At 38.0% G+C, this 22,448-nt stretch overlaps 1 protein-coding gene across 4 annotated transcripts in view; it reads left to right on the top strand.

Annotated features, from left to right (window-relative positions):
* The first annotated feature begins 899 nt into the window (after positions 1–899).
* The window catches only part of LOC137009504 (pleckstrin homology domain-containing family G member 1), a 52,189-nt gene continuing 30,640 nt past the window's right edge, over positions 900–22,448 (top strand). For 2 of the 4 annotated variants that reach the window (XM_067371783.1, XM_067371784.1), the window contains exon 1: positions 900–1,146. Coding sequence is in view for 1 of the 4 variants with exons in the window: in XM_067371782.1 (XP_067227883.1) it covers positions 10,239–10,248 (10 nt within the window). In the remaining 3 variants the exon portion in view is untranslated. Of the gene's footprint in view, positions 1,147–2,474; positions 2,685–10,000; positions 10,249–22,448 lie in introns of those variants that run through there. The other 2 variants (XM_067371785.1, XM_067371782.1) reach the window with 2 other exon arrangements.

The following is a 22,448-nucleotide window of genomic DNA, read 5'->3' on the forward strand; positions in this document are numbered from 1 at the left end:
TGCAAAATATATCTATGATTAATCACAGAAACCAATGTGATTAATTATTTAAAAGTTTTAAATCAATTTACAGCTTTAATTAGCTTTATGTTCCCCTTGTAGGGTGGGCCAGACCTCACAATAACAGACAGTGACCTAAATCTCACACAAACTCAAACAGTGTTGCCCCTGTGTGCCCTGTGCGGGTGTGTCTATGTGCTTATGGCATTTTTACAAGGACATTTATTATTATTTATGCTGCATTGTATCTTTTGTCATGAATAAGGCCATAAATATGTTAGGTGTGTGTGTGTTTTAGTATAAAAGTGAACTGTGATGGAAACGCTTAAGTCTCAGGAAGCAGGAATGACCGTTGGACTCTGAGGGACTTTCCTCAAGAGTGTGCAACAATTATCAAAACAATGCCAAAGTTTTACACCACGTCTCATACAATTTCGCTGATTTCCTCTGGTGGTGTTGGTGTTTATGTGTGTTAGGTAAAGTGTTTTCTTCTCTTATGTTGACTGAAGGTCAACAAAGTGTATGGTTCTACAGTTACACCCTGAGTGCACGTGTTTTCAAAGCATCAGCTCCTGAGTGCTGAGCAGAAATCCCATCTCTACATCTATCTCAGACTGTTTTCAGATCTATTTCTGTAAGTGTAGCCTCTTTAAAGTGACCCAATTGTGTGTATATGTGTGTAGAGAGGAGGACGGTTCGCCCTTGGCTCTTTTCTAGTTTTCTTAACCCCTCAGCTTCTCTCTAACTTTCTTTCTCTTAAACTCTTCCTTTTGTTCCAGTCATTTTTTTTTTACAATTTGCATTGCCTGCAGCATTTACCGTGATCCAGTTACTGCATCCACAAAATGTGATTGACTGTGTGTGTCTTGTGATATGATGGTGCATAAGGAGAAAGATCATCAGATATATTTGCTTGCTCTCTCTCTCTCTCTCTCTCTCTCTCTCTGATCTCATAGAGGTGTGGACGCGGTGGACACTCAGCCTGACTTTGAGAGTCAGTCTCAAGTTGTGTGTGTGTGTGTTTGACAGCAAGCAGGACTGCTTGAGCCCATGGACATGGAATTAAACTTACGAAGGATTTTACTCTCAAGAAAACTGTGTGAATTCATCCAAAGGGCAGGAAACAGTGGCAAAGCTGTTTAAAAGGTGAGTTGATGGCTGTTATTTATTCATTCACAATGGGAATGAATTTTATAAAGACTCAATGTTTAGTGACAACAACCAAATACTGTTTTTTATTGTAATGATGCCTGTGCAGATGGTTGTAGGACAACGTTTCATGTTTATCAGGTTCTTGCTGTGAGCGTGTTGTACTGATATGTGTAGTTGTAGGAGTATTTATGTGTTTTTATTTGTATAGATGGAGGCATCATGGTATTATTGAGCTTTAAGATGTCAATTAGAAAGCTTATTTTTCGTAAAGCTATTCATGAACATCCAACTGGACACATATCCACAATTACTAAATTTTATGAAAATGAGATTCTTCTTATCTAATTTATATATATATATATATATATATATATATATATATATATATTTTCCCCATGTATGCTAATAACTCTTCTTCTTTCTTCTGAGTTTGTATGGTTGTGTTTTCTGGAGTTTCATAAGACCAGTCTGTGTGTATCTATAAGCAAATATTTGATACGCAACGTTGTGTTATCATTTACATATCAAAGAGATAGAATACTAAAAATGTATTACAAACATATTATGAGTGTGTGAATGTGCGGTTGTACACAAAGTATTGTTTTGTTTTTTTATTTAAAATAATTATTGTTATATTTTTGAATCTGTGATGTTTTTTAGATTTTTCAGTAGCACTGTATTTTACAGCCCTATTTTGCATGTACATACTATGTGCTAATTGTAGTAATGACACTAACTGGGTAATAACTAGGTACTAAACTAGGTACCAAAACCTAACTTAACCCATTACATTACTCAGTATTTCTGTGGGTAAATACTCTGTAACATTGAAAGTGCACATATGGTAAAATAAATTGCAACTGATTTTTTCATTTTTCTTCAACACACATACTGTAGTGTTAGTCAGAGGAAGACCATTTCCACCTCCTGTTGACTGCTCACCCAGCGTGATCATCTGAGGCCAAACAGCACTTCCTCCATCACACACACACACACACACACACACACACACACACACACACACACACACACACACACACACACACACACACACAATGACGCTGACCCCTTAAGCACAGTATACATGGCCATTAAACATTGATTTGAGTTGAATTTTGGCAATGACACAAGGGACCTGAAACTAGCACAGTTTACTAAATTTATCGTCAAAACAACTTCTAACACTTGATCATAATCATGCAAGGACAAACAGAAAGACAGATGCATACACAGGCACCTGCTGAAATGTTGTCTATTATAAGGATGTATATGAGAACATTTGCTTTAGATTTGCATCAGGTGGATTGTGATGATATTCATGTATGCAAACTTACAACAAATGTTAACTTGTATTTGCCCATATAGTGTGAGAGCAGAGTGTTTACCCTCTCTGTCTGAGTGAGGGACCAACTCATTTATTAACCATCTTCTTTTGTGTGGGCCGTCCCGACCCTCAGATCCCATTGCAGGGCCTGCCACCAAACCTGCTGTCAGCTGTCTTCCTGGCAACCCCCACCCCACCCGTCTGCATTGTGTGTGTGTTTTTACTTTGATATAGTCTGGGGTACCAAACTGTTCCCAGAATTTAGCTTAATCTGGCAAATTGGATTAATAAATAATATTCATTATTTAATATAGCCCAAATGTAACCGAAACCCCAACCCTTAGCCTTTCACTAAAATTTGATTTCAATAAACAAATTCCTCTAGTCTGGAAGATCTAGTTCCTGCAAGTAACAGTCGTTTTCAGGCAGAGACATTGAATAATGTAATCAAATGTAAAATAACACTGAATAGTCTTATAAAGTAAACAGATTAATCCTTCTTAAAGTTACATAAGTTATTCAGACAAGAGCATGATGAATTTTTTTTTTCCTTTGTACTTTAATGTTTTATTAATATTAAAAACAGACAGCTGCAGGAATATTAACAGTTCAACACAATGCACAGGTCCAATACACTGATCCTGTCACACATCTTTCTCTACTGTTTATGTTCACTTAAGCCATAACTGATTATGTTTACTAGGAGACATGCTGAGACATTTTCTACATCTTTTTTTGTGAATTTGTCTGTTCAAGCACAAGAAGTGAAATTCAGTATTCGCATGCTGTCTGAGATGGGGATTTCTGGGTGCGTGCGTGCATGCATGCAAATAACGAATTAAGGTCCCTTTCCCGTCTTCTTGTGCTTGAATATTTAAATCGGCAAGGCTTAAACTTTCGTGATGATGCAGCGCTGCCTGGCCAACTAACGATTGACACAGTTTCATATACCCACCAACACTGATTTTTACTCATATTTGATGTATTCATTTTATATAACCCTGGTTATATGTGTGTGTGTGTGTGTGTGTGTGAGTGTATTCCCTCTCTGCTCTCAATTTTAAAACTTGACGTCTTTTCTTTGGACCCTGCATCACATTTACTATTTAACACAGTTCTTACATATAAAAGGTATTTAAACTTCACATGACATAAATGTTTGTAATATGTCACAAAAAAAAACATTTGAATTATTCTGTTTACATGTTAACTCAAACTCTTCCGTCATCTAGATTTAAAATGAATCTTAAAGCTCAGGATTCACCACATTGGGTCCCATGACCATAAACGATTAAATTACTTTCTTGAAGTGACCATCGCATGTTCCCTTAACTAAAGGACTTGTGAAAGGATCCTTCATGAAGGGGATTTAGATGTTTACTTTCGTTTGGAAAGCCCCTAGAAATGACGTCCCCTTCCCGAAGTGCCCTTCATGGGTACAGAAACGCCATTTGGAATTCGTCCATAGTTTTAGCACAGCTGGAGGTATACATTTACCAGTCAGAATCCAGGACTGCAGCTAGTTGTTTTATATATATAAAAAATGAAAACACTTTACAGTCAGCTTCAGTTGGTTAACTTTAGTTAAAGGATTAGTTCATTCTGAAATGAAAATTAGCCCAAGCTTTACTCACCCTCAAGCCATCCTAGGTGTAAATGACTTTCTTCTTTCTGATGAACATAATGGCAGAAATATTAATAAATATCCTGACGCATCTGAGCTTTATAATGGCAGTGAACAGGGATCAATGAGTATGAGCTGAAGAAAGTGCTTCCATTCACATCCATCCATCATAAATGTGTGCTCCACACAGCTCCGGGGGTTAATAAAGGCCTTCTAAATCGAAGCAATATATCCATATTTAAACAAGTTATGAAGTAAAATATGTAGCTTCCACAAGAGCCGCATTCCATGATTATGTATTTAATAGTAATTTCTTCACTTTCCTACAGCATGCGGCATGATTCAGTCTCTGCTGGAACATTAGCTTTGATATGCAAACATTTTTGGAATAATGCAAATGTCCAAACTGCACTTTTAAAAAATGCAGTCCTTATATTATGCTAATTATTTTATTATTATGTTTACACAAACATCCTTTTCATGCAATATCTGTTCGTGCAAATAGAACTGAGCACACAATGGCATAGAGCTGTCCTCAGTTAACACTGAACGTGTGTATACTACCCCTGTAGGATATAAGGGTGAATGGGTGCATGTGTGTTTGTGTGAAATCTCACCCTCTCCCTGTTAACTGGAGGGGTTTGTTCAGTTAGTTTGAGTGATGAGGGATTATACTCTGAAACTGTGAATGGGGCTGGATTTGGGTGTGTGAGAGAGACTTTAATCCATCAGTTCTAACTGACAACAAGCTCTTATAGCTTCTGTTACACTGCACCACACACACACACACACACACACACACACACACACGTTTGTTTTTGTGAATTGTGGGGACATTCCATAGGCGTAATGTTTTTTATACTGTACAAACCGTATTTTCTTGCCCCCTACACTACTCCTACCCCTAAACCTTCCATCACAGAAAACTGCGCACATTTTTACTTTCTCAAAAAAACAAAAAAACAAACAAAAAAAAAAAAACATTCTGTATGATTTATAAGCCTTTTGAAAAATGGGGACATTGGGACAGATGGGGACTATATCATACCCATGTCATTATACATATTTGTGTCCTGATATGTCACAAAAACATGCACGCACACACACACACACACACACACACACACACACACATTTATATATAAATGTTTGACCATTTGACAACTCCAGATTACTGTCAGTGAAAACAGAGGTGGTTCAACAAGGTTTTGCAGGTGTGTGTGTGTGTGTGCGCACATTTTTGTGATTAATGAGGACACAAATTTGTATAATGACATGGGTATTACACTGGTATTATGACGTAAACATGAAATATGAGGAAATTTCATGAGTCCTCATATTTAAAATAGCTTTAAAAACATACTAAACAATGTTTTATTAAAAACATAAAAATGCAGAATGTTTTCTGTGATGGGTAGGTTTAGGAGTAGGGGTAGTGTAGGGGGATAGAATGTACAGTTTGTACAGTATAAAAACCATTACGCCTATGGAATGTTCTCACTTTGATAGCAAAAACTTGTGTGTGTGCGTGTGTGTGTGTGTGTGTATGTGTGTGTGTGTTGTGATGAGCTGAGAGGTTGTCACTCTTTAATTTGGGTCACTGGATATGAATAGCCCTACCGATTGAGGATAGTCAAACTAGTTACTGTGTGTGTGTGTGTGTGTGTGTGTGTATGTGCGCGCGTTCCACCAGTGCTCATTAAAAGGTATAATCACTTTCACAGTTGCCTATCATATTGCGTAAAATAGCAGTGTGTTTCTTAGGCATTCAGAGAGAGAGAGAGAGAGTGTGTGTGTGTGTGTGTGTGTGTGTGTGTGTGTGTGTGTGTGTGTGTGTGTGTGTGTGTGTGTGTGTGTGTGTGTGTGTGTGTGTGTGTGTGTGTGTGTGTTTAAGGTGTGTTAGAGTCACTTGTACTAGCATGTACCTCTGTTATCTACTTCTGTCTTAGTCTCTCTTTAACTCAAGCCAATTGTGAATGAACTCAAAGCCACAAATCTGTTTACTTCACACTTACTAATTACCCAGTGAAACACTGAACATGACTCAATCTTTAGTTTTGACCACAGACGTCTGTATGACGTATGAGACAATGATGTGATGCTGGTATTTGCTGATGTTTGTTGGCCATACCCTCCTTCAGTTGCTCGCTCATCACTTAGTTTGTTTGGTGTGTTCATTTGTCAGTTTGTTTGCTTTGTTTATTTGTTTGATTGCTTGTCAGTTAGTAAAAAAAAAAAATTCTGGCCAAAATGTATTTTAAATATTTGCTAAATGTTGTAAACAGCACAGCTTAAGGGGTTAGTTCACCCAAAAATTAAAGTTCTGTCATTAATCACTAACCCTCATGTCACACAGGTAAGACCTTCGTTCATCTTCAGAACACAAATTAAGATATATTTGATGAAATCTGAGGTATAGACAGCAATATCATCAACACTTTCAAGGTCCAGAAAGGCACTAAAGACATCGTTAAAACAGTCGACATGAAGCGACGAGAATACTTTTTGACAAGCTTATACAGAATGAGTTTTTTTTTAATGTAAAAATGCAGATAGTTTTCTGTGTTGGGTTTAGGGTTAGGGTTAGACGACATAATATACAGATATCTAGATAATTAGATATAATGAACAAACTAAAATAAGTGAAAGGTACATGATTTAAGTACATTTTAACCCTTAAATGCATACCTTGGGTCTTTATACCCTGGACGTCATTCACTACCCTCCTCCTCATTCATTTTTTAAAGATAGACATCAACTTTCTAGTATTCCTCAATCAATTCCAGAGGTGTAAAGAGTAACTGAAAGTCATACTTGAGTAAAAGTACTGATACCTTACATCGAAAACTTATAAGTAACCAATTCCAATATGACTTGAGTAAAAGTCTTAAAGTATCTGATTTTAACAGTACTTAAGTATTTTACTCATGCTGAATGTAGGTTCAGAGATGCACTAGTCCTGAGTCCCACAAGGTGGCAATGTCTGATACACAATGATGAAGTGATGTTTCATTCATACAGAAAATGAAAGAATAGGAAGTTAGCATTAGCAAAATGTGAAATGGCTCAGCGATTTACTGCAGAGCAAGTACTGAATGCAATCAAATATGACTCTCATTGTCACTTGATGGATCTGGTGAAGCTGTCAGCGATCAGAATATTGATTTTGAAGATGTAGAAAATTATATTGTTTTTTTAGATCGCGAATGGGCTCATATTCGCAATCTCAAACATATTCTCAAAACCATCATTTGTTGAATTACAGGGAAATGAGCTCTGACGAGGACAGTGATGATGGCATAAAACATCTGCTCAAAATGAACCCTTCCAAGCTCTAAAATGTAACAAAATGTATATTGTTATATGTCTATAACTGTTACTCTAATATCGGAAGAGTTTTATATTATCGTGACAGCGATCCATCCGTATTAGATATAGATCTGGGTCGCTCAAGACCCAAATATGTAAGAACGATTGGCGAAACATGCATTTAAGGGTTAAAGTAAAATCTCTAATTAAACAAAACTATAAAGTGCACATTTTAAAAAGTGTACTTACGTTTGTTAAGAAACATTAAAGTGTGCTCTCTTTAAGTACACTTAAATGCACAGTATGTTTTTTTTCCATCGACAGTAAAAGAAATATACACAGCGACCCCATTGGAACTCAATTGAGACAAGTGAAGCCCATTTTTAGCGATTTTTAGCACTTCCGTTTCTGACGCGCAGACTCAAACTAAGCTTGATGACGTCAGCAATCTGTCTGACAGATGTAAATCTTCTAGTAGCTGTGCGTGCAAACTGCCATCGTTAATCTTGCAGAGAGCGGGGAGTTCTTTGGCGTGAGTGAGCAGGAGTAAGTATTCTGATTAATTATATTGAGTCGAGTGGTTATGACGCAATCGTTAGCCTATTTTTACAAAAACTGTTTCTACGGGGCCATAATGTAACATAGAAGGTAATGGAGCCCTTTATACATTGTCGTGTATCTTTAGAAATAAATAATGGACAAATGGAGTCTTTAAACGCCTCAGAGTTATTCGCTGTCAAAGTGACGCCAAAAATGAATGGGAGTCAATGGGATGCTAACGCAAGTGAAGTTCTGCTACAAGATGGCGGCATGCGGCCGACTTCAACTTCCGGTCGAAATCCTTGGGCACTGTTTTTTTTCACTGCTAGGAATTGCTAACCTCTTCAAAACAATAACAACGGCGTAGATTGATGACGCAGTGAATGAGCGTGGAATCATGAAACTTGTCCTCATGCAGATGGATTTAATAATGTTTATGGCGAAATAATGTTTATGGATGAATGAATGCATTCATGTTTTTAACATGACTGTGGTATAAAGCAGGGCGTGGCCGAGAATCGCGGGCGCGATCGCTAATGAGAGACAGATATCAGTGCCACACGCGACTCCCAGTGGATATAAAGGAATGAGGACATTTCATTCTACCGAACTAACGTTACTCACAAAGCTGAAATACTACTAATACAGGTCAGTTTATTTGACTAATTAAAATCGTGAGGTAACTTGGTATCACGTTACACTATCAAACTGCATTTGAGTGTGTTGAAAGTTGTAATGTTATTATTCTATGTATTATATGGCTGTATGAGACTTAACAGTAAGCTAGATCAACATTAGAATATCATACTGATGATATTCTAACATTTCATCGCGTTGAGCTATAATATTGATTAGACTTATGTAGCCTACATTTGCTTACCTTGTCTATTAACGTGCAAGAGCGGCGTTGTTGAGTTCTGTCAAGTCAAAGTTGTATCTCGGAAACGCCACGGCGATATTGATCCTCGTTTTATTCTCATTTTGTCCCAAATTTAGCTTGTCATAGTCCATAATGTTTGAACAAAAGACAACAGCGTGTCACTAGACATTATGCAGCTGTCCGCGTCTGTTGTCATGGTTACTATACAGTACAAGGAAACCAGGGATAATTCAGATATTACGTCATTGACAGGCGACAAGTGACAAGGGAGCGACGGGCATTATTTAAAATTGTGAATTTCTCTGAATTTATAAATTCTTGGAAACATTTAGGAAAATGTTAGTACACAGCTGAACGAAATATATAACACTGTGCAAGTGTTTTTTGGATATTCTAATATAAAAATCGTACATATTGCGCCTTTAAGTGGCCTTTTACATCATTAATATTATCTACAAGTAGGCTACAGTTTTAAAATATACTTTTAAGATTTGAAATACACTACAAATACATATTCAATACAATTAAGCACACTTTTTCACAAGGGATGAGATCAAAGAAAAAGGTATCCAAGTTGGTGGACTAAGCAAGAGAAATTTTAAATATGATTTATTAGATAGTGAACTGTATTGAAAAGATGTTTTTTTTTTTTTTTTTTTTTTAATTTACCCAGTATTTGTGTGTGCAGTGTATTTTATGTTTATTAGAATTGTGCTAATGCCAGGCTCAGTTCTAATTGTGAGTAGTTTCTCTCTTGAGTAGTACCATTTGTATGATGAAAGAGTTGCTGCCTACAGTTTGTAGTGTGTTCTACATCGGTCACTTGTGAGATCCCATCTCACGTTACCGTCACTTTACTTTAAGACTGTCAGAACTTTATCAGAGACATATTTTTTTGCAATTATTTGTCTGTCAGTGTGAGCAGTGAGCAGGTCACATGATGACAAACTTTTACTGTGCCAAAATACAAATACTTAAAATAAGGCACATGATATGAAGTAAAAAGAAACTTCATGGACTTAACAGAAAGTCAAAAGAGAAAGCGAGAGAGGCAGAGAGAGAGAGAGAGAGAGAGAGAGAGAGGCATTCTGTGGAAGTGTAATTTGTTGCAGTGGGAGAGGGAGGAGCCACAGGGAGGGAGATCTGGGAAGAGAATCCAGGACTACTCAATGTGTGAGTGACAGGCAGACCGTCAAGACTTCGCTTGTGTGTGTGTGAACCCAGGATATACTGAATGTGTGTGTGTGTCTGAGTGCAGATACCCTCAGTATCACTCACGCAGACGGAGCAGTCCTGTGTGTCTCAGGGAGAATGTAGAGTGAATTGAAGGATTAGAGCAGTGTGTGTGTGTCTGTGGCACTGGTCTGGAATACTAAGTGGATATGTAATCAAATCTGGATCGAGCTGCGATGCCTACGGGTAAGAGATCACACTTGCAATAAGCATCATGAACAGATTGATACTGTTATCATTTGAGTGTGTTACTTTTGTGTACACTTGATTCCTTTAGACATGTTGGTTATGTACAGATCAGATTAAAGATGTTTTTATGGCTTGTAATGTCATTTCAGCTCTTGAAACCATTCTGTGAATGTGTGTAGCAACATTTGAACACTTCTCTGATTGATGATAGAGCCGTGTGTGTGTGTGTAAACCGCCCAAGTCCTGCCGTTAGGGCACTCTCTGTTTAACTAAACATACTGCTATGTCTGTATCTGTGTGTGTGTGTGTGTGTGTGTTTTGGCAAGTTGTGAACTGAGAGTGTTTATTTGGCTTGGTATGTGTTGGTGGGCGTATGTATCAAACAGAAGTCCTCTACACAACCTCTCTGACTGAAGTGTTTGTAAGTGCATGTGTTTGTGTGTATTGGTTTACATAGCCGTACTTTGGGTACAAAATTGCCTCCAGACATTAGCTAGATCAGACAAAACCTTTACTTGAAGACATCATCAAAAACTAAATAATAAAGTAAAATATATTTTTTTCTTTTAAAGGAAGGTTTGTGTTAGTTTGAAGTCATTATAAGTGATTTTAAAAGCTAAAGTAGATCTGTTTTTTTTTGTTTTTTTTTTTGAGCATGTGTTTGTATAAGACTTTAAATTAATGTCAGTGGTATTACACTGTAAATAAGGATTGTTTGAAGTGAAAACTATATTAAAGTATATCTAATTTTTTTGTCAAGTGCTAATGCCAGATGTGTGTATTGTAATAAGTAGGTGTATGTTTCGTTCATGTTGTTGTTGTTGTGAGGAAACCTCTGTCTCTCTGTCGCTCTCCCCCACCCCTGACCTAAATTAGTCCCCCATGGGTTGAGGTTTTTGGGGGGATAATAACAGTTTAGAATCTGCTTTAGACAATACCAGCACCCCCTCAGGACATCTGTCCCGAGAGCAATACACCCCCCGGGACACGACCCAGCTGGAGATGGCGAGAAAGAGTTTGAAGCGTGTGTTTGAAAAATGGCATGGAAGAATTCAGTCAAAACCTGTCAGAACTTATTTGCAGATAACAATTACTTGATTCAAAAGTTCAAAAAGCAGTCGTTCTAGGAGGTTTTACCCTCCCTCATTCAGAGCTTCACGTTAGAGATTTCACTTCTGTGAGAAACAGCATTTTGATAGAAATGTGCAAAAAGTGTACTATTAGGGCTAGAACAGCTTGTCACAGGGCCAGAACCACTAAATGTACAACTTTGTACCTCATCTACCCTTAAAATGTTCATAGTAGTACTTTAAGGATACATATTTCAACTCTGAGGTACCAATATGCACTTTTTAGGGGTTGATAAGGTGCATAGATGCCCTTTTAAGGGTACTGCACCAGTGACAAGCTGTACTTCTAAAGTTCAGCGCACTTTTTTCACTGCAAATCAGGAAGTTTGCATCCTTTGTGTGTGAACATGTGTGTGCTGGTTTATAAATGTGTGCTGTATATAAATGTCAGGTTTAGGTTTCTCTGAAGCAAATCCATCTTAGTGAAATCTAATCTGTGGGTAGCACTGGGGCAGTGGGTCACCGGCAGACATTCACCCCTATGTGTGTGTGTGTTATATGTTCATTCATGCAGGATAAATCCCTTTGTCACATTCTATTCTTTAAATGCATTCAGTCCTCGAGAACTTCTTACCAACCTGTCAGTAATTGGTTGTTATAAATGTGTAATTACCACATTGTACTTAAATGCACACTGTGTTACACATGTGTATTAAAGCATATATTATCCGAGAGAGGTGGAAAAAGTGAATCGTACATGTTAATGATATCACATTGCTGCTGTCTGGGAATAGAAGCACATACATAAAAGATCCTGGTCCTCCAGACAGGGCAGACACAGTTCAGATGTCATACCGGACAGCAGATGACTGCAAAGATCATTAGAGAAAGTCTGATCTATGATCAGCCATCCATCAAGAGCGTGAATGAGTCTGTCCTCCTCCCGTATGGAATAGATAAATTGATGTTTAAGATTTTCCTTGGACTGCAGTCAGGCTGTTTCGTCTTCTCTCGTTCTTTGATGTTCTATAGTAGATAGAGAGTCTGTCTGAGAAAGTAACTCTCTTTCTTTCTACTGTGCATCAGGTCTTTACACAGAACATTCATTCTGACCCATCTTTTCAGTCACTGATTTATAATGTCTAACTGTGAGAACATTCTGCATCAGATCTCCGACTGGCCTGATGATTTTTGAGAGATAATGAGCCAGTCTGATTGCAGGAAATGGGCAGTGAAGAAGAGCTATTTATAGAGATGATTACTCTGAGTCATTATGTTTGATTGAGAGATAAGACAGGGTTTTTCTCAGGATCTGAAGAAAAGGAGACGTTTGGGAATGTTATGAATCCATTGATTCCAGCTCCAGAAGTCGTGGTGGCGTTCCAACATGTTTCAGAGAGCAGAGCGTGAGTGTGTGTGCCGCTCTCGTGCTGGAGAGAGATAATCCCGTTGGTTATGGACACGCAGCTCTCGCTGCAAAACACACACTGTCGTGGAGATATCAAGACCGTGAGAGCTTTGTCTAATTTTGTGCATATGTCCGATTCTTTTCATGTTCAGTGATCAGAGATCTCTTAAAGCAGACGTGACAGTGTAAAATCGTTGTGTTTGCATATGTTTTACGCTGTTGGATTCGTTTATAATGAATACACACAAATGACAGTGTTTGAGACTGAAAATTCACTGCATGGTACAGAACACCAAGGTATAATTGTTTTAACCTAGTGAATGGGTTGTTTTAACCCAGTGATTGGGTTGTTTTATGATTTACCCCACGAATGGGTTGTTTTAACCCCGCGAATGGGTTGTTTTATGTTTTACCTCACAAATGGGTTGTTTTAACCCTGCAAATGGGTTGTTTTAACCCAGCAATTGAGATGTTTTAACCCAGCAATTGGATTGTTTTAACCCCGCGAATGGGTTGTTTTATGTTTTACCTCACAAATGGGTTGTTTTAACCCTGCAAATGGGTTGTTTTAACCTAACAGTTGGGTTGTTTTAACCCAGCAAATGGGTTGTTTTAACCCCACGAATGGGTTGTTTTAATGCAGTGATTGGGTTGTTTTAACCCAGCAATTCGGTTGTTTTAACCCAGTGAATAGGTTATTTTAACCTAACAGTTGGGTTGTTTTAACCTAGCGGTTGGGTTGCTTTAACCCAGCAATTGGGTTCTTTTAACCCAGTGAATGAGTTGTTTTAATCCAGTTGGGTTGGGTTAAATGTTCGCCCAACCTGCTGGGTAGTTTTAATTAACTAAACTATTGTTCAAAAAATTACCTTTTGATTATTATTGTTGTGTCTAGTAATTATATGTCTGGTTTTTAATTTCCAACATATTTTAGGTTCATTTTAAGCCAGCCATATAGTCATTTTTAATCAAAAGTTGAGTTAAATAAAACTACTCAGCACGTTGAGTCAAAAAATTTAACCTAGAACAACCCAAACACTGCGTTTGTCCATATTTAACCCAGCTTGGGTTGTTTTTTACCCAACATTTTTTAGGGTATAGGATAATGAGTTCTTCAGACTGAATGCACCATTAAAGATTGACCTTGTCAGTCTGAGTGAATAGAGTCTAACAGATAACACTACAAAGCTTAGACCAAAAAAAAGTATAAACATGGAAATGCTACAGATAATTAAAGGAAAAAAATTATGTCATCGTTTACTTACTGTCTTGATGTTCCGACATCAGATTTTTTTTTTTCTTTCACATACACAAAAGGAAAACGAAGGTACCATAAAAGCACCATAAAATAATCATAAACCTAGTCCATATAATTCATGTGTTATTACAAGTCTTCTGGAGCCATATTACAGCTTTGTGTGAAGATCGAAGTTCACCGATAAGCTCCCAAATATCATTTACAGTATAAATGCTCCATGCACCTTTTGTAGCTTGTAAATGAGTATGAGAATTTAAATTTTTGAGTAAGCCACTTCTTAAATGTTAAATCAGAATGGTGCAGGTAAAATGGTTCTGTCACATCACAGATGACAGCAGAACTTCATAAGAACTCACTTAGTGCTAAATGAAGCATTCAAAGATCATCTGCAGTCAACCATCTTAAATATGTTCATGATGATAATGTTAATGCTTTGATGTTCTCACAAGCTTCTAATTTCAGTTCCTGCAATAGTTTCCAGTGGAGCACAGTTCACTGCTCAGAACAAAAATACACACACCTCACCTGCTCACATTCCCTGCAGATGGACGTGTGTTTTGGAGCATGTTTGGAGCTGCTCACTTTAGATACATCTGATTGTACATATACGATTATGCAGAAGAGTATGTGACATGTTTATGAGTGTGTGTTTGGAAACAATTATGTTTACTGTACAGTATGTGTGGTAAGGAACTGCTTACTGTGCGTAATGACAGGGCGGAAATATACACAGTCTGCAGTTATCCGACTGTCACACTCCAGCTCATGCACACCGCACATTATCACTGTGTGTATACTGTACATATCTGTGAAACATCTATCTGTCCATCTGTCCATCCATCCATAGCAACAAGCCAGAAAACCTAGCAACAGCACAGAAACATTGTATTTACATCCATTCATACCCATACCCATAGTAGCGTTTACTAAAGTTGCACCCCTATCAACAAAAGGACACTTTCATTTTAATGCATTGTACCCTTTTATCTGCATCATGCTTTGGGTTTTGCATAGCTCAATTGATAGAGCATTGCAATATCCAACAATATGCAGTTATGTGATAATGCGATCGTGGGTTCGATCCCAGGGAACGCATGTGCTCATAAAGAGAATATGCACTATAAATCACTAAGGGTAGGTTTAGGGCTGGGGTAGGTGTAGTCGTTAATAAAAAAATGAGTTTTGCTAAATGGAAATAGGACAAATGGTGGGTAAGGAACCGTGTAAAAAGTCCACACATTGCATTTAAATGAACACGTATTTTGATTGGTAACGACGGTCATACGTCATTTCATGATGACAGACGTAACTAGACACTGTCATTATTTTTACACCAGCTATAGGGCGCATGACTTTAAAATGTAAATATAGGCCGTAATAAGGTGCTTGAAAAAACTTTGTGTGAGTATTACTCTGTCTTTTATTTAAAACTAATACACTCGTAGTTTTACTATGTGTACGCAGCAAAGTGTGTGATAGACATCTCATTTACTGTGAATTAATTATAATGTATTGTGTATTTATAACTGCATTATATATGATATCAGCCATTGAAAACCCTATACTGGTTGACCACTAGTGTGTTTTGAATAAAGATAGAGTAAAAATAGGTTTAAATGAGGCGTCCAGGCCTCAGGAAATGCTCAACTGTACCGCTTAGCTCACAGCTGGATGGACTTCAGCTCAAAGTCTGTATTTAAAACCTTTATTGACATCCAGCTATATATAAACACACACACACACACACACATGACTTAAGTTTGGGACTCTCTCAAAATCTCTTTCTCCCTCCAGTAAACTACAAAAGCTCTGCATTCACAGGCCTGAACTCCTTCAACCCTCTGAATGTGTGTGTCACTGTAAAATGTGCAGCATTCATCTGAAGAGGGCTGTTGGGGGACTATTTGATGTTGTCTGTCTGATGAACAGACGAGAGCGAGGCTGTGTGTGTGTGTGTGTGTGAGAGAGAGAGAGAGAGAGAAGTCTTTGTCCTTTAGTCTCCTCTGAATTATGTCATGTTTGAGTCTCTCAGCAGTAGCGCTCAGACGGGGCAGACAGGGGGCTTAATCCGCCTTAAACCCCCCTAGTTACTCTCTCCCCCTTCTTCATCCTCCTTCTATCATTCACTGTGAGGAATGGATATGTGTGTGTGTGTGTGTGTGTGTGTGTGTGTGTGTGTGTGTGTGTGTGTGTGTGTGTGTGTGTGTGTGTGTGTGTGTGTGTGTGTGTGTTTCTAAGCCAGGATTGTGATATGAAGAGAGTGGGAAATTGAGTCCAGCTGCCTACCTTCTGATTTTACCTCTGAGTCACACTGTAAGCAATGAAGCTTCATAAGACTACATAGAACTTCATAAGGCTTCAACAAATAACTTAACACACCTGCACAGACCCTTAACTGCAGTAATGTATTTGCCAAATGATAAAACAGGTGAAAAATCCCAAAGGCTTATTATTATATTAAAGCAGGGAACTGGACCATATAGTCTTTGACCAATAAGCAACACCCTAGAAACCACTTAGCAATGGGATGAGAATACCTTGACAACCATCTAGCAACCAAATAGCAATGCCTTAACAATCGCCTAGAACACCCTTGCAGCCCTCTAGTAATGTCTTTGCATAGCAACACCCTAGTAACCACTTAGAATCACCCAGAGAATCCTAGCAACTGTGTAGCAACAGATATGTTACTATATCTTATATACTATATCACTGTACTTGCGCAGATCAAAGTGTAAATATAATAACACTGGATATCAGGTTTAGCTGAAATTTAAGCTGGTGAAACCCACAATCCTGTGCTAAATAAACCAAAGGCTTAGAGCTCTAATGTGTTTGGTTGCAATGATCAAAGTGAACATGATCTTATACAAATGTCTTTACATTTATCATACACAAACACACACACACACACACACACACACACACACCTACACACACACACACACACACACACACATTTATCATACACAAACACACACACACACACACACACACACACACACACGGAGCCTTATTTTCTTCTTAAACCATTGCTTGGTTCATGGTTACCTCTGAGCTTCTTAGCCTTTGAAGTTCAACTGCACACGCCATGCTTGTGTTTATTGCATTTCTCTCTCTCTCTCTCTCTCTCTCTCTCTCTCTCTCTCTGTGTGTGTGTAAGGTTGTAAAGTCATGATTCAGCTGTGCACATCCAGACGTTTTGCCCTTGTCTAATGGCTTGAACATGGGCTGGCATATGCAAATATTGGGGGTGTACACCCCGACTGTTACATAATAGTCGGTGTTATGTTGAGATTCGCCTGTTCTTCGGAGGTCTTTTAAACAAATGAGATTTATATAAGAAGGAGGAAACAATGGAGTTTGAGACTCACTGTATGTCATTTCCATGTACTGAACTCTTGTTATTCAACTATGCCGAGGTAAATTCAATATTTAATTCTAGAGCACCTTTAAATGAAATGAGTTTGTTTCACTCAAATAATAATGAAAGTTCATTGTACTTAATAGAAAAAAAAGTTGTGTGAACTCAAAATGTCATTATAGTAAGCTGAACCTAATATGATTGAGTTGAGTTGCAGCGGATTTCTATATCCCAGCATCCTTTGCATCAGACTGTATAAATAAAGGCTGAAATTAATTGTAATTTTTTTGTGTGTGTTTTTGGACAAGATTAGCATAGGGAGACATAAGTTAGTGTTTAATGCTGTGTTATGTTGGATTCTGTCATGTTAGTTTTGTAGGGTTACCATTGTGGTGAAGAGTAGAGCCTGTGGTAAGGTTGAGGATGGGTTGTCACAAAAATGTTCTACTTAAAAAAGTTCTACTAACTTAAAAATAGAGTTAGTTTACTTTAATGTTTTGAGGTAATAAGTTTCCTCAAATGTTTTGAGTATTCTGAACTTATTGTGTTTTACTCATGGAAGTCCACACCACAACTATAATGATAAAGACACAAAGGAACAATATCATTGGAATCACTTTCCAAAATGATTTTTTTTTTGAATGGAAAAAACATTGACAGTCAATCAGAATCCACCAGACTTGAAGAGAGACTTCAAGAGCTTGAGCATTTACAGTGGCAGACGACAAAACTGCAGAATGTGCTTATGAACAGAATGTGTGTTATCATCTGTTCATGGATGTTAATATTATCTCTATAGTTATCGTTGTTGGTGCGAAAGGGCCTTTCTGTGAAGAGATTCAGGGTGCTTTCACACTAGCACTTTTAGTGTGCACCCAGTGTGACGCCAGAGTTCGGTTTGTTTGGATGAGCTGAACGCTGTCTCCCGAACTAATGCGTGACCCGTGAACCGTACTGAAGTCCTCAATGAAAGGGTGGTGTGGGGTACGGTTCATGTGAACTCCGGTATGGTTCACTGCTGATATGAACGCAATCATACTAAAACTTGTAAGTGAACTGGTGTTGATGACGCATGATTGGAAAAAACTGTGTTTGTGTGTGTCTCGCTGACAAGCTTGACTGACGCACTGCAAAAGAAAATGACTAACTTTGCAGTACATTTGCAGCAAAAAGATGCAAGTTTCGTTATGTGCTGACACTGAAAACAAAATCAAATTATAAAAGTGAGGCGAGCAACATTATGCATTTTGCGGCCTTCTCCTGAGTCGTTGTTATTAAGCAACAGCTGCTGCTGTGATGGTGCAAACGCACCGCAGTTCAGATCCAAATAATATAATGTGAATACAGTCCAGTGGGAGTAGGGGGAGCAGTCGAACTCAGGCAGTCAAACCAAGTGTGAAAGCACCCTAAATCTGTACATCAGGGTCTCCAGCCCTTTTCCTGGTGAGCTACCATCCTATTCACCTCCAACCACAATCAGACACACCTGAAGCAGATAATCAAGGTGTTCAGGGTAATGTGGAAATAAACGACGTGTGCTGGAGCAGTGCTGGATCTGAAGTCTGCGGGAAGCTCACTCTCCAGGAGCAGGGTTAAGCCAAGTTCAGACTGCACGACTTTCAAAGTAGTCGGGTCACTGTTCTTTTCACACTGCATGACTATCGTGGCCAGCATTCAGTCGCTGCTGTGTTCAAACTGCACGATGGATCGGCGACAGAAGGTTTCACACTGCATGACTTTACAAGAGGAAGACTCGCCGACAACTCTGTCTGGCACGCAAACTACGTTTCACAACCAAACACACGCGAGATGTGACAAGGAAACAACGCGATATCACGCAAGACTGGAGTTCTCACGCGAGACTGGGATTATTATAAAAAATGTTAGCCTGCAAGAAGCTTGCAATACAAATTGCCTGTGCGCTGATTTGCAGCGAAAACAAGAAAAAGAAAATAAGAATATGGAGGAGGAAATGGTTGGGGAGACGCGAGGAACAAGGATTGTGTGTTCTGCAATGAGAGTGGTCTATAACACTTCCCTGAATTCCCCGCTGCTTTGTATCTTGCTCTCTCATTGGCTGTCTGTCATCGCCGATGTAGTTTTCAGTCAGAACACTTTTCACACAGCAGGATTTTGAATCGCCGACAGGTCCAGATATTTAGCATGCCAAATATCTCACAGGTGTCGGCGACTCGTCAGCGATTCTCTTAGATTGCGTCTTTGCTCATTCACACTGCGTGATTGTCACTCGCGTGAACGAGCACCGATTTGCCTGTGATTTCGGGCATTTGTCACCGATTTCTCAAAACCTGTCGGCGAGCCAAAATCGGGGCTAAAATCGTGCAGTCTGAACTCGGCATTAGAGACCCCTAATGGACATGGTAACTGTGTCACGCTTGATCTGCATTTGTGTTTTGCTTCAGTTGGACTTTGAGTTAGTTTTGCAGTGTTCTCAGTTCAGTTTCCGGTGTTTTCTTTGTTCATGCTCTTATGTTGCCATGGTTTTGATTTGCCCTCATGTGTCTCACCTGTGTCTTGTTAATTACCTCGTTTAGTCCCTTGTGTTTCTCTCTGTAGATATAGCGCTCATTTTCAGCTATTCTTTGTCAGATCTCATCTATAATTACGTGTTTTTGTTTCCTGTATTCCAGAGAAGTGAGTTTGAGTTTGTTTTTATTAAAATAACTGCTTGCAAATAGATCCAGCACTTTTATTTTAGTCTTTATTCAACCCCAGCATGACAAACCATTGAATTGTGATTAATATGGTTTCATTTGACATGTTGGATTGGATTGACATTGGTCTTTAGTGTTTTTCAATGAATGACAGCAAATAATTTGGAAAGGAACAGGAGTACTTCAGACAAATCTGACAGAACTACTTTTATTAAAATTATTAACCGAAAACCAAATCCGCTGTTGTAGCTTATCCTGTGATAATCAGCACAGAAGAGTACAGTTTTCTAGTTCAGTGGAGTTTTGTGCGATCGGGGTCACACTGTCCCATCCCACCTCTCCTGCTGTCAGTCTCCTCACCTGCTAGATCAGATGATAGATCAGCACTGTACAAGTACAGTGTATCAGCCCAGGTCAAGTTAATCAAGGTAAATCAAGGTTTAATTTATTTAAATGTTTGTCTACTGACCCAGGATTTGAGCTCTTCTTGTCTGTGACCTCTTTGCGAGATTTGCTTTTTACCTGATTATAAAAATGGCACTGTGAATTCTGACATGTCAGACATAGCAAAAATACAGTGAATTTCAATATATATGAACTACAGCTGACATTAGTATTATATGGTTATGATGAGCTGGAAAAGCAGAAAGGCGTGTGGCGTCCCCATTATGCTGGAAGATCAGTGGTGGTTAGACTCTTACAAGTTAGTCATCTTTTTATGACTGGTCAAAATTTTAAGTCAGTTACATAAAAAGATAGATTGTTTAACTGAACTGTTTTAATTTGTGCCATGATGCATTTGTGGTTGTAAATCTTATTGTTGTAGATTGAGTCTCTTTATGTTTTCAGTCACACTTACAAGGCCATATGATAATGATTAATAATCGTTGGCTTTTCTTCTAATGGTCAATGGAAACTGATGAAACTCTATGTGCTGTGATACTTGACACTTGACCGGTTGCATTTCCACTCCTGTTGTGAGTCTGGGATAGTATGTGAGATCATTACTGGAATGCCAAAGGTGCCTGGATGGTGTACTTTTTTATGCCTGTGGATTGCTAACATTGGCCACATACCCTTGTGCAACAGTCTTTTGACCTGTGGGGTATATGATTTCATATATATATAACATTTATACTGTGTGAAAGTAAGAGTAAGACAGATATAAAGAAGATAACATGTTATAAATGAAATTATTGACTGTTATTTTATTACTGTACATTAAGCCAAAGAAAAAATAGCATTAACTTTTTGACAAAGTAGTGCACTTTAATGTACATTACTATGGTAACTTTTATGTCTTGTTTAAATAAATATTTGTATTTACACATTTGCAATTGTTAAGTTGCAATTTAGTAAATTTCAAATATATTAATTTTAAAAGTAATATCAAATAACACACTACAGTTAAAGGTAACACTTTATTTTACAGTATCCTTATTACACACGTTACATAAAGTTAGTAATAACTATAAATTATTCATAATTACATGCAACTAACCTTAAACCAAACCCTCGTCCTAATCCTAACCCTATAGGAAGTACTTGTTAATTAATATTACTCAGAAATTAAATGTGTAATTACACTGTAACAAAAACACCTTAAAATAAAGTGTAACCCAGTTAAAATTATAATCAGGTATGTGCTTTAGTATGTTAGTCAACACATCAAAATAAGTGTACTTCTTTAAAACATGACAAAAGATTAAAACATAATGATTTAAAATGAACTTTTAATGTAATTTGACATTATTACAAAGTGCACTTAAGTGTGTTCAGAAATCTAGTATAACGCTTTATTGTACAGTGTCCTTGTTTCAAACATGTAGTTACTATAGTAATAACTATTGTATGAAGCTTTTTGCAATAAATATTGTTCCAGAAGAGCTTTACATAACTAAACATACATTTTGTGAAATCTCAGGTTGTCCACAGACACTCAGAAACATCTTTCAGACCTCTGGGAATCCCAGGAGCCCTAGACCAGCACAACCAGCATTCTGTTTGTGATTTGCATATTTGAAAGCAACAGTGTGCTGACATTTTGTGTTTTTAATAGGTAAAACATTGCAAATAAGTTTCAAATTGAACCACAACAGACAAACTGATGCATGAGCAGTGTACAAACACACCCACAGAAGTTTATTTTACTTGAACATGACCCCACCCACCAAACACCATCAGCAGTGAACCTGAGGCATGAGCAGACTTTAACATATAAAGACATATTCATTTATATTTCCAATAGTTCAAACTGAAGTAAACATGCTACACAAAAGCATATGTATTTACTTGAGATTGTGTTTGCTGGTGGCCGCATCTCATTTTGTGTTTGTTTGTCTAGTGAAAGTAGGTCAGTGTGTGAGTTTGGCATGTGCAGGAATTAACCAATCAGAGGCTTGCTCAGACAATCAAGAGCCAA

Source organism: Chanodichthys erythropterus, chromosome 20 (genome assembly GCF_024489055.1).
Source record: "Chanodichthys erythropterus isolate Z2021 chromosome 20, ASM2448905v1, whole genome shotgun sequence".
Classification (NCBI taxonomy): domain Eukaryota; kingdom Metazoa; phylum Chordata; class Actinopteri; order Cypriniformes; family Xenocyprididae; genus Chanodichthys; species Chanodichthys erythropterus.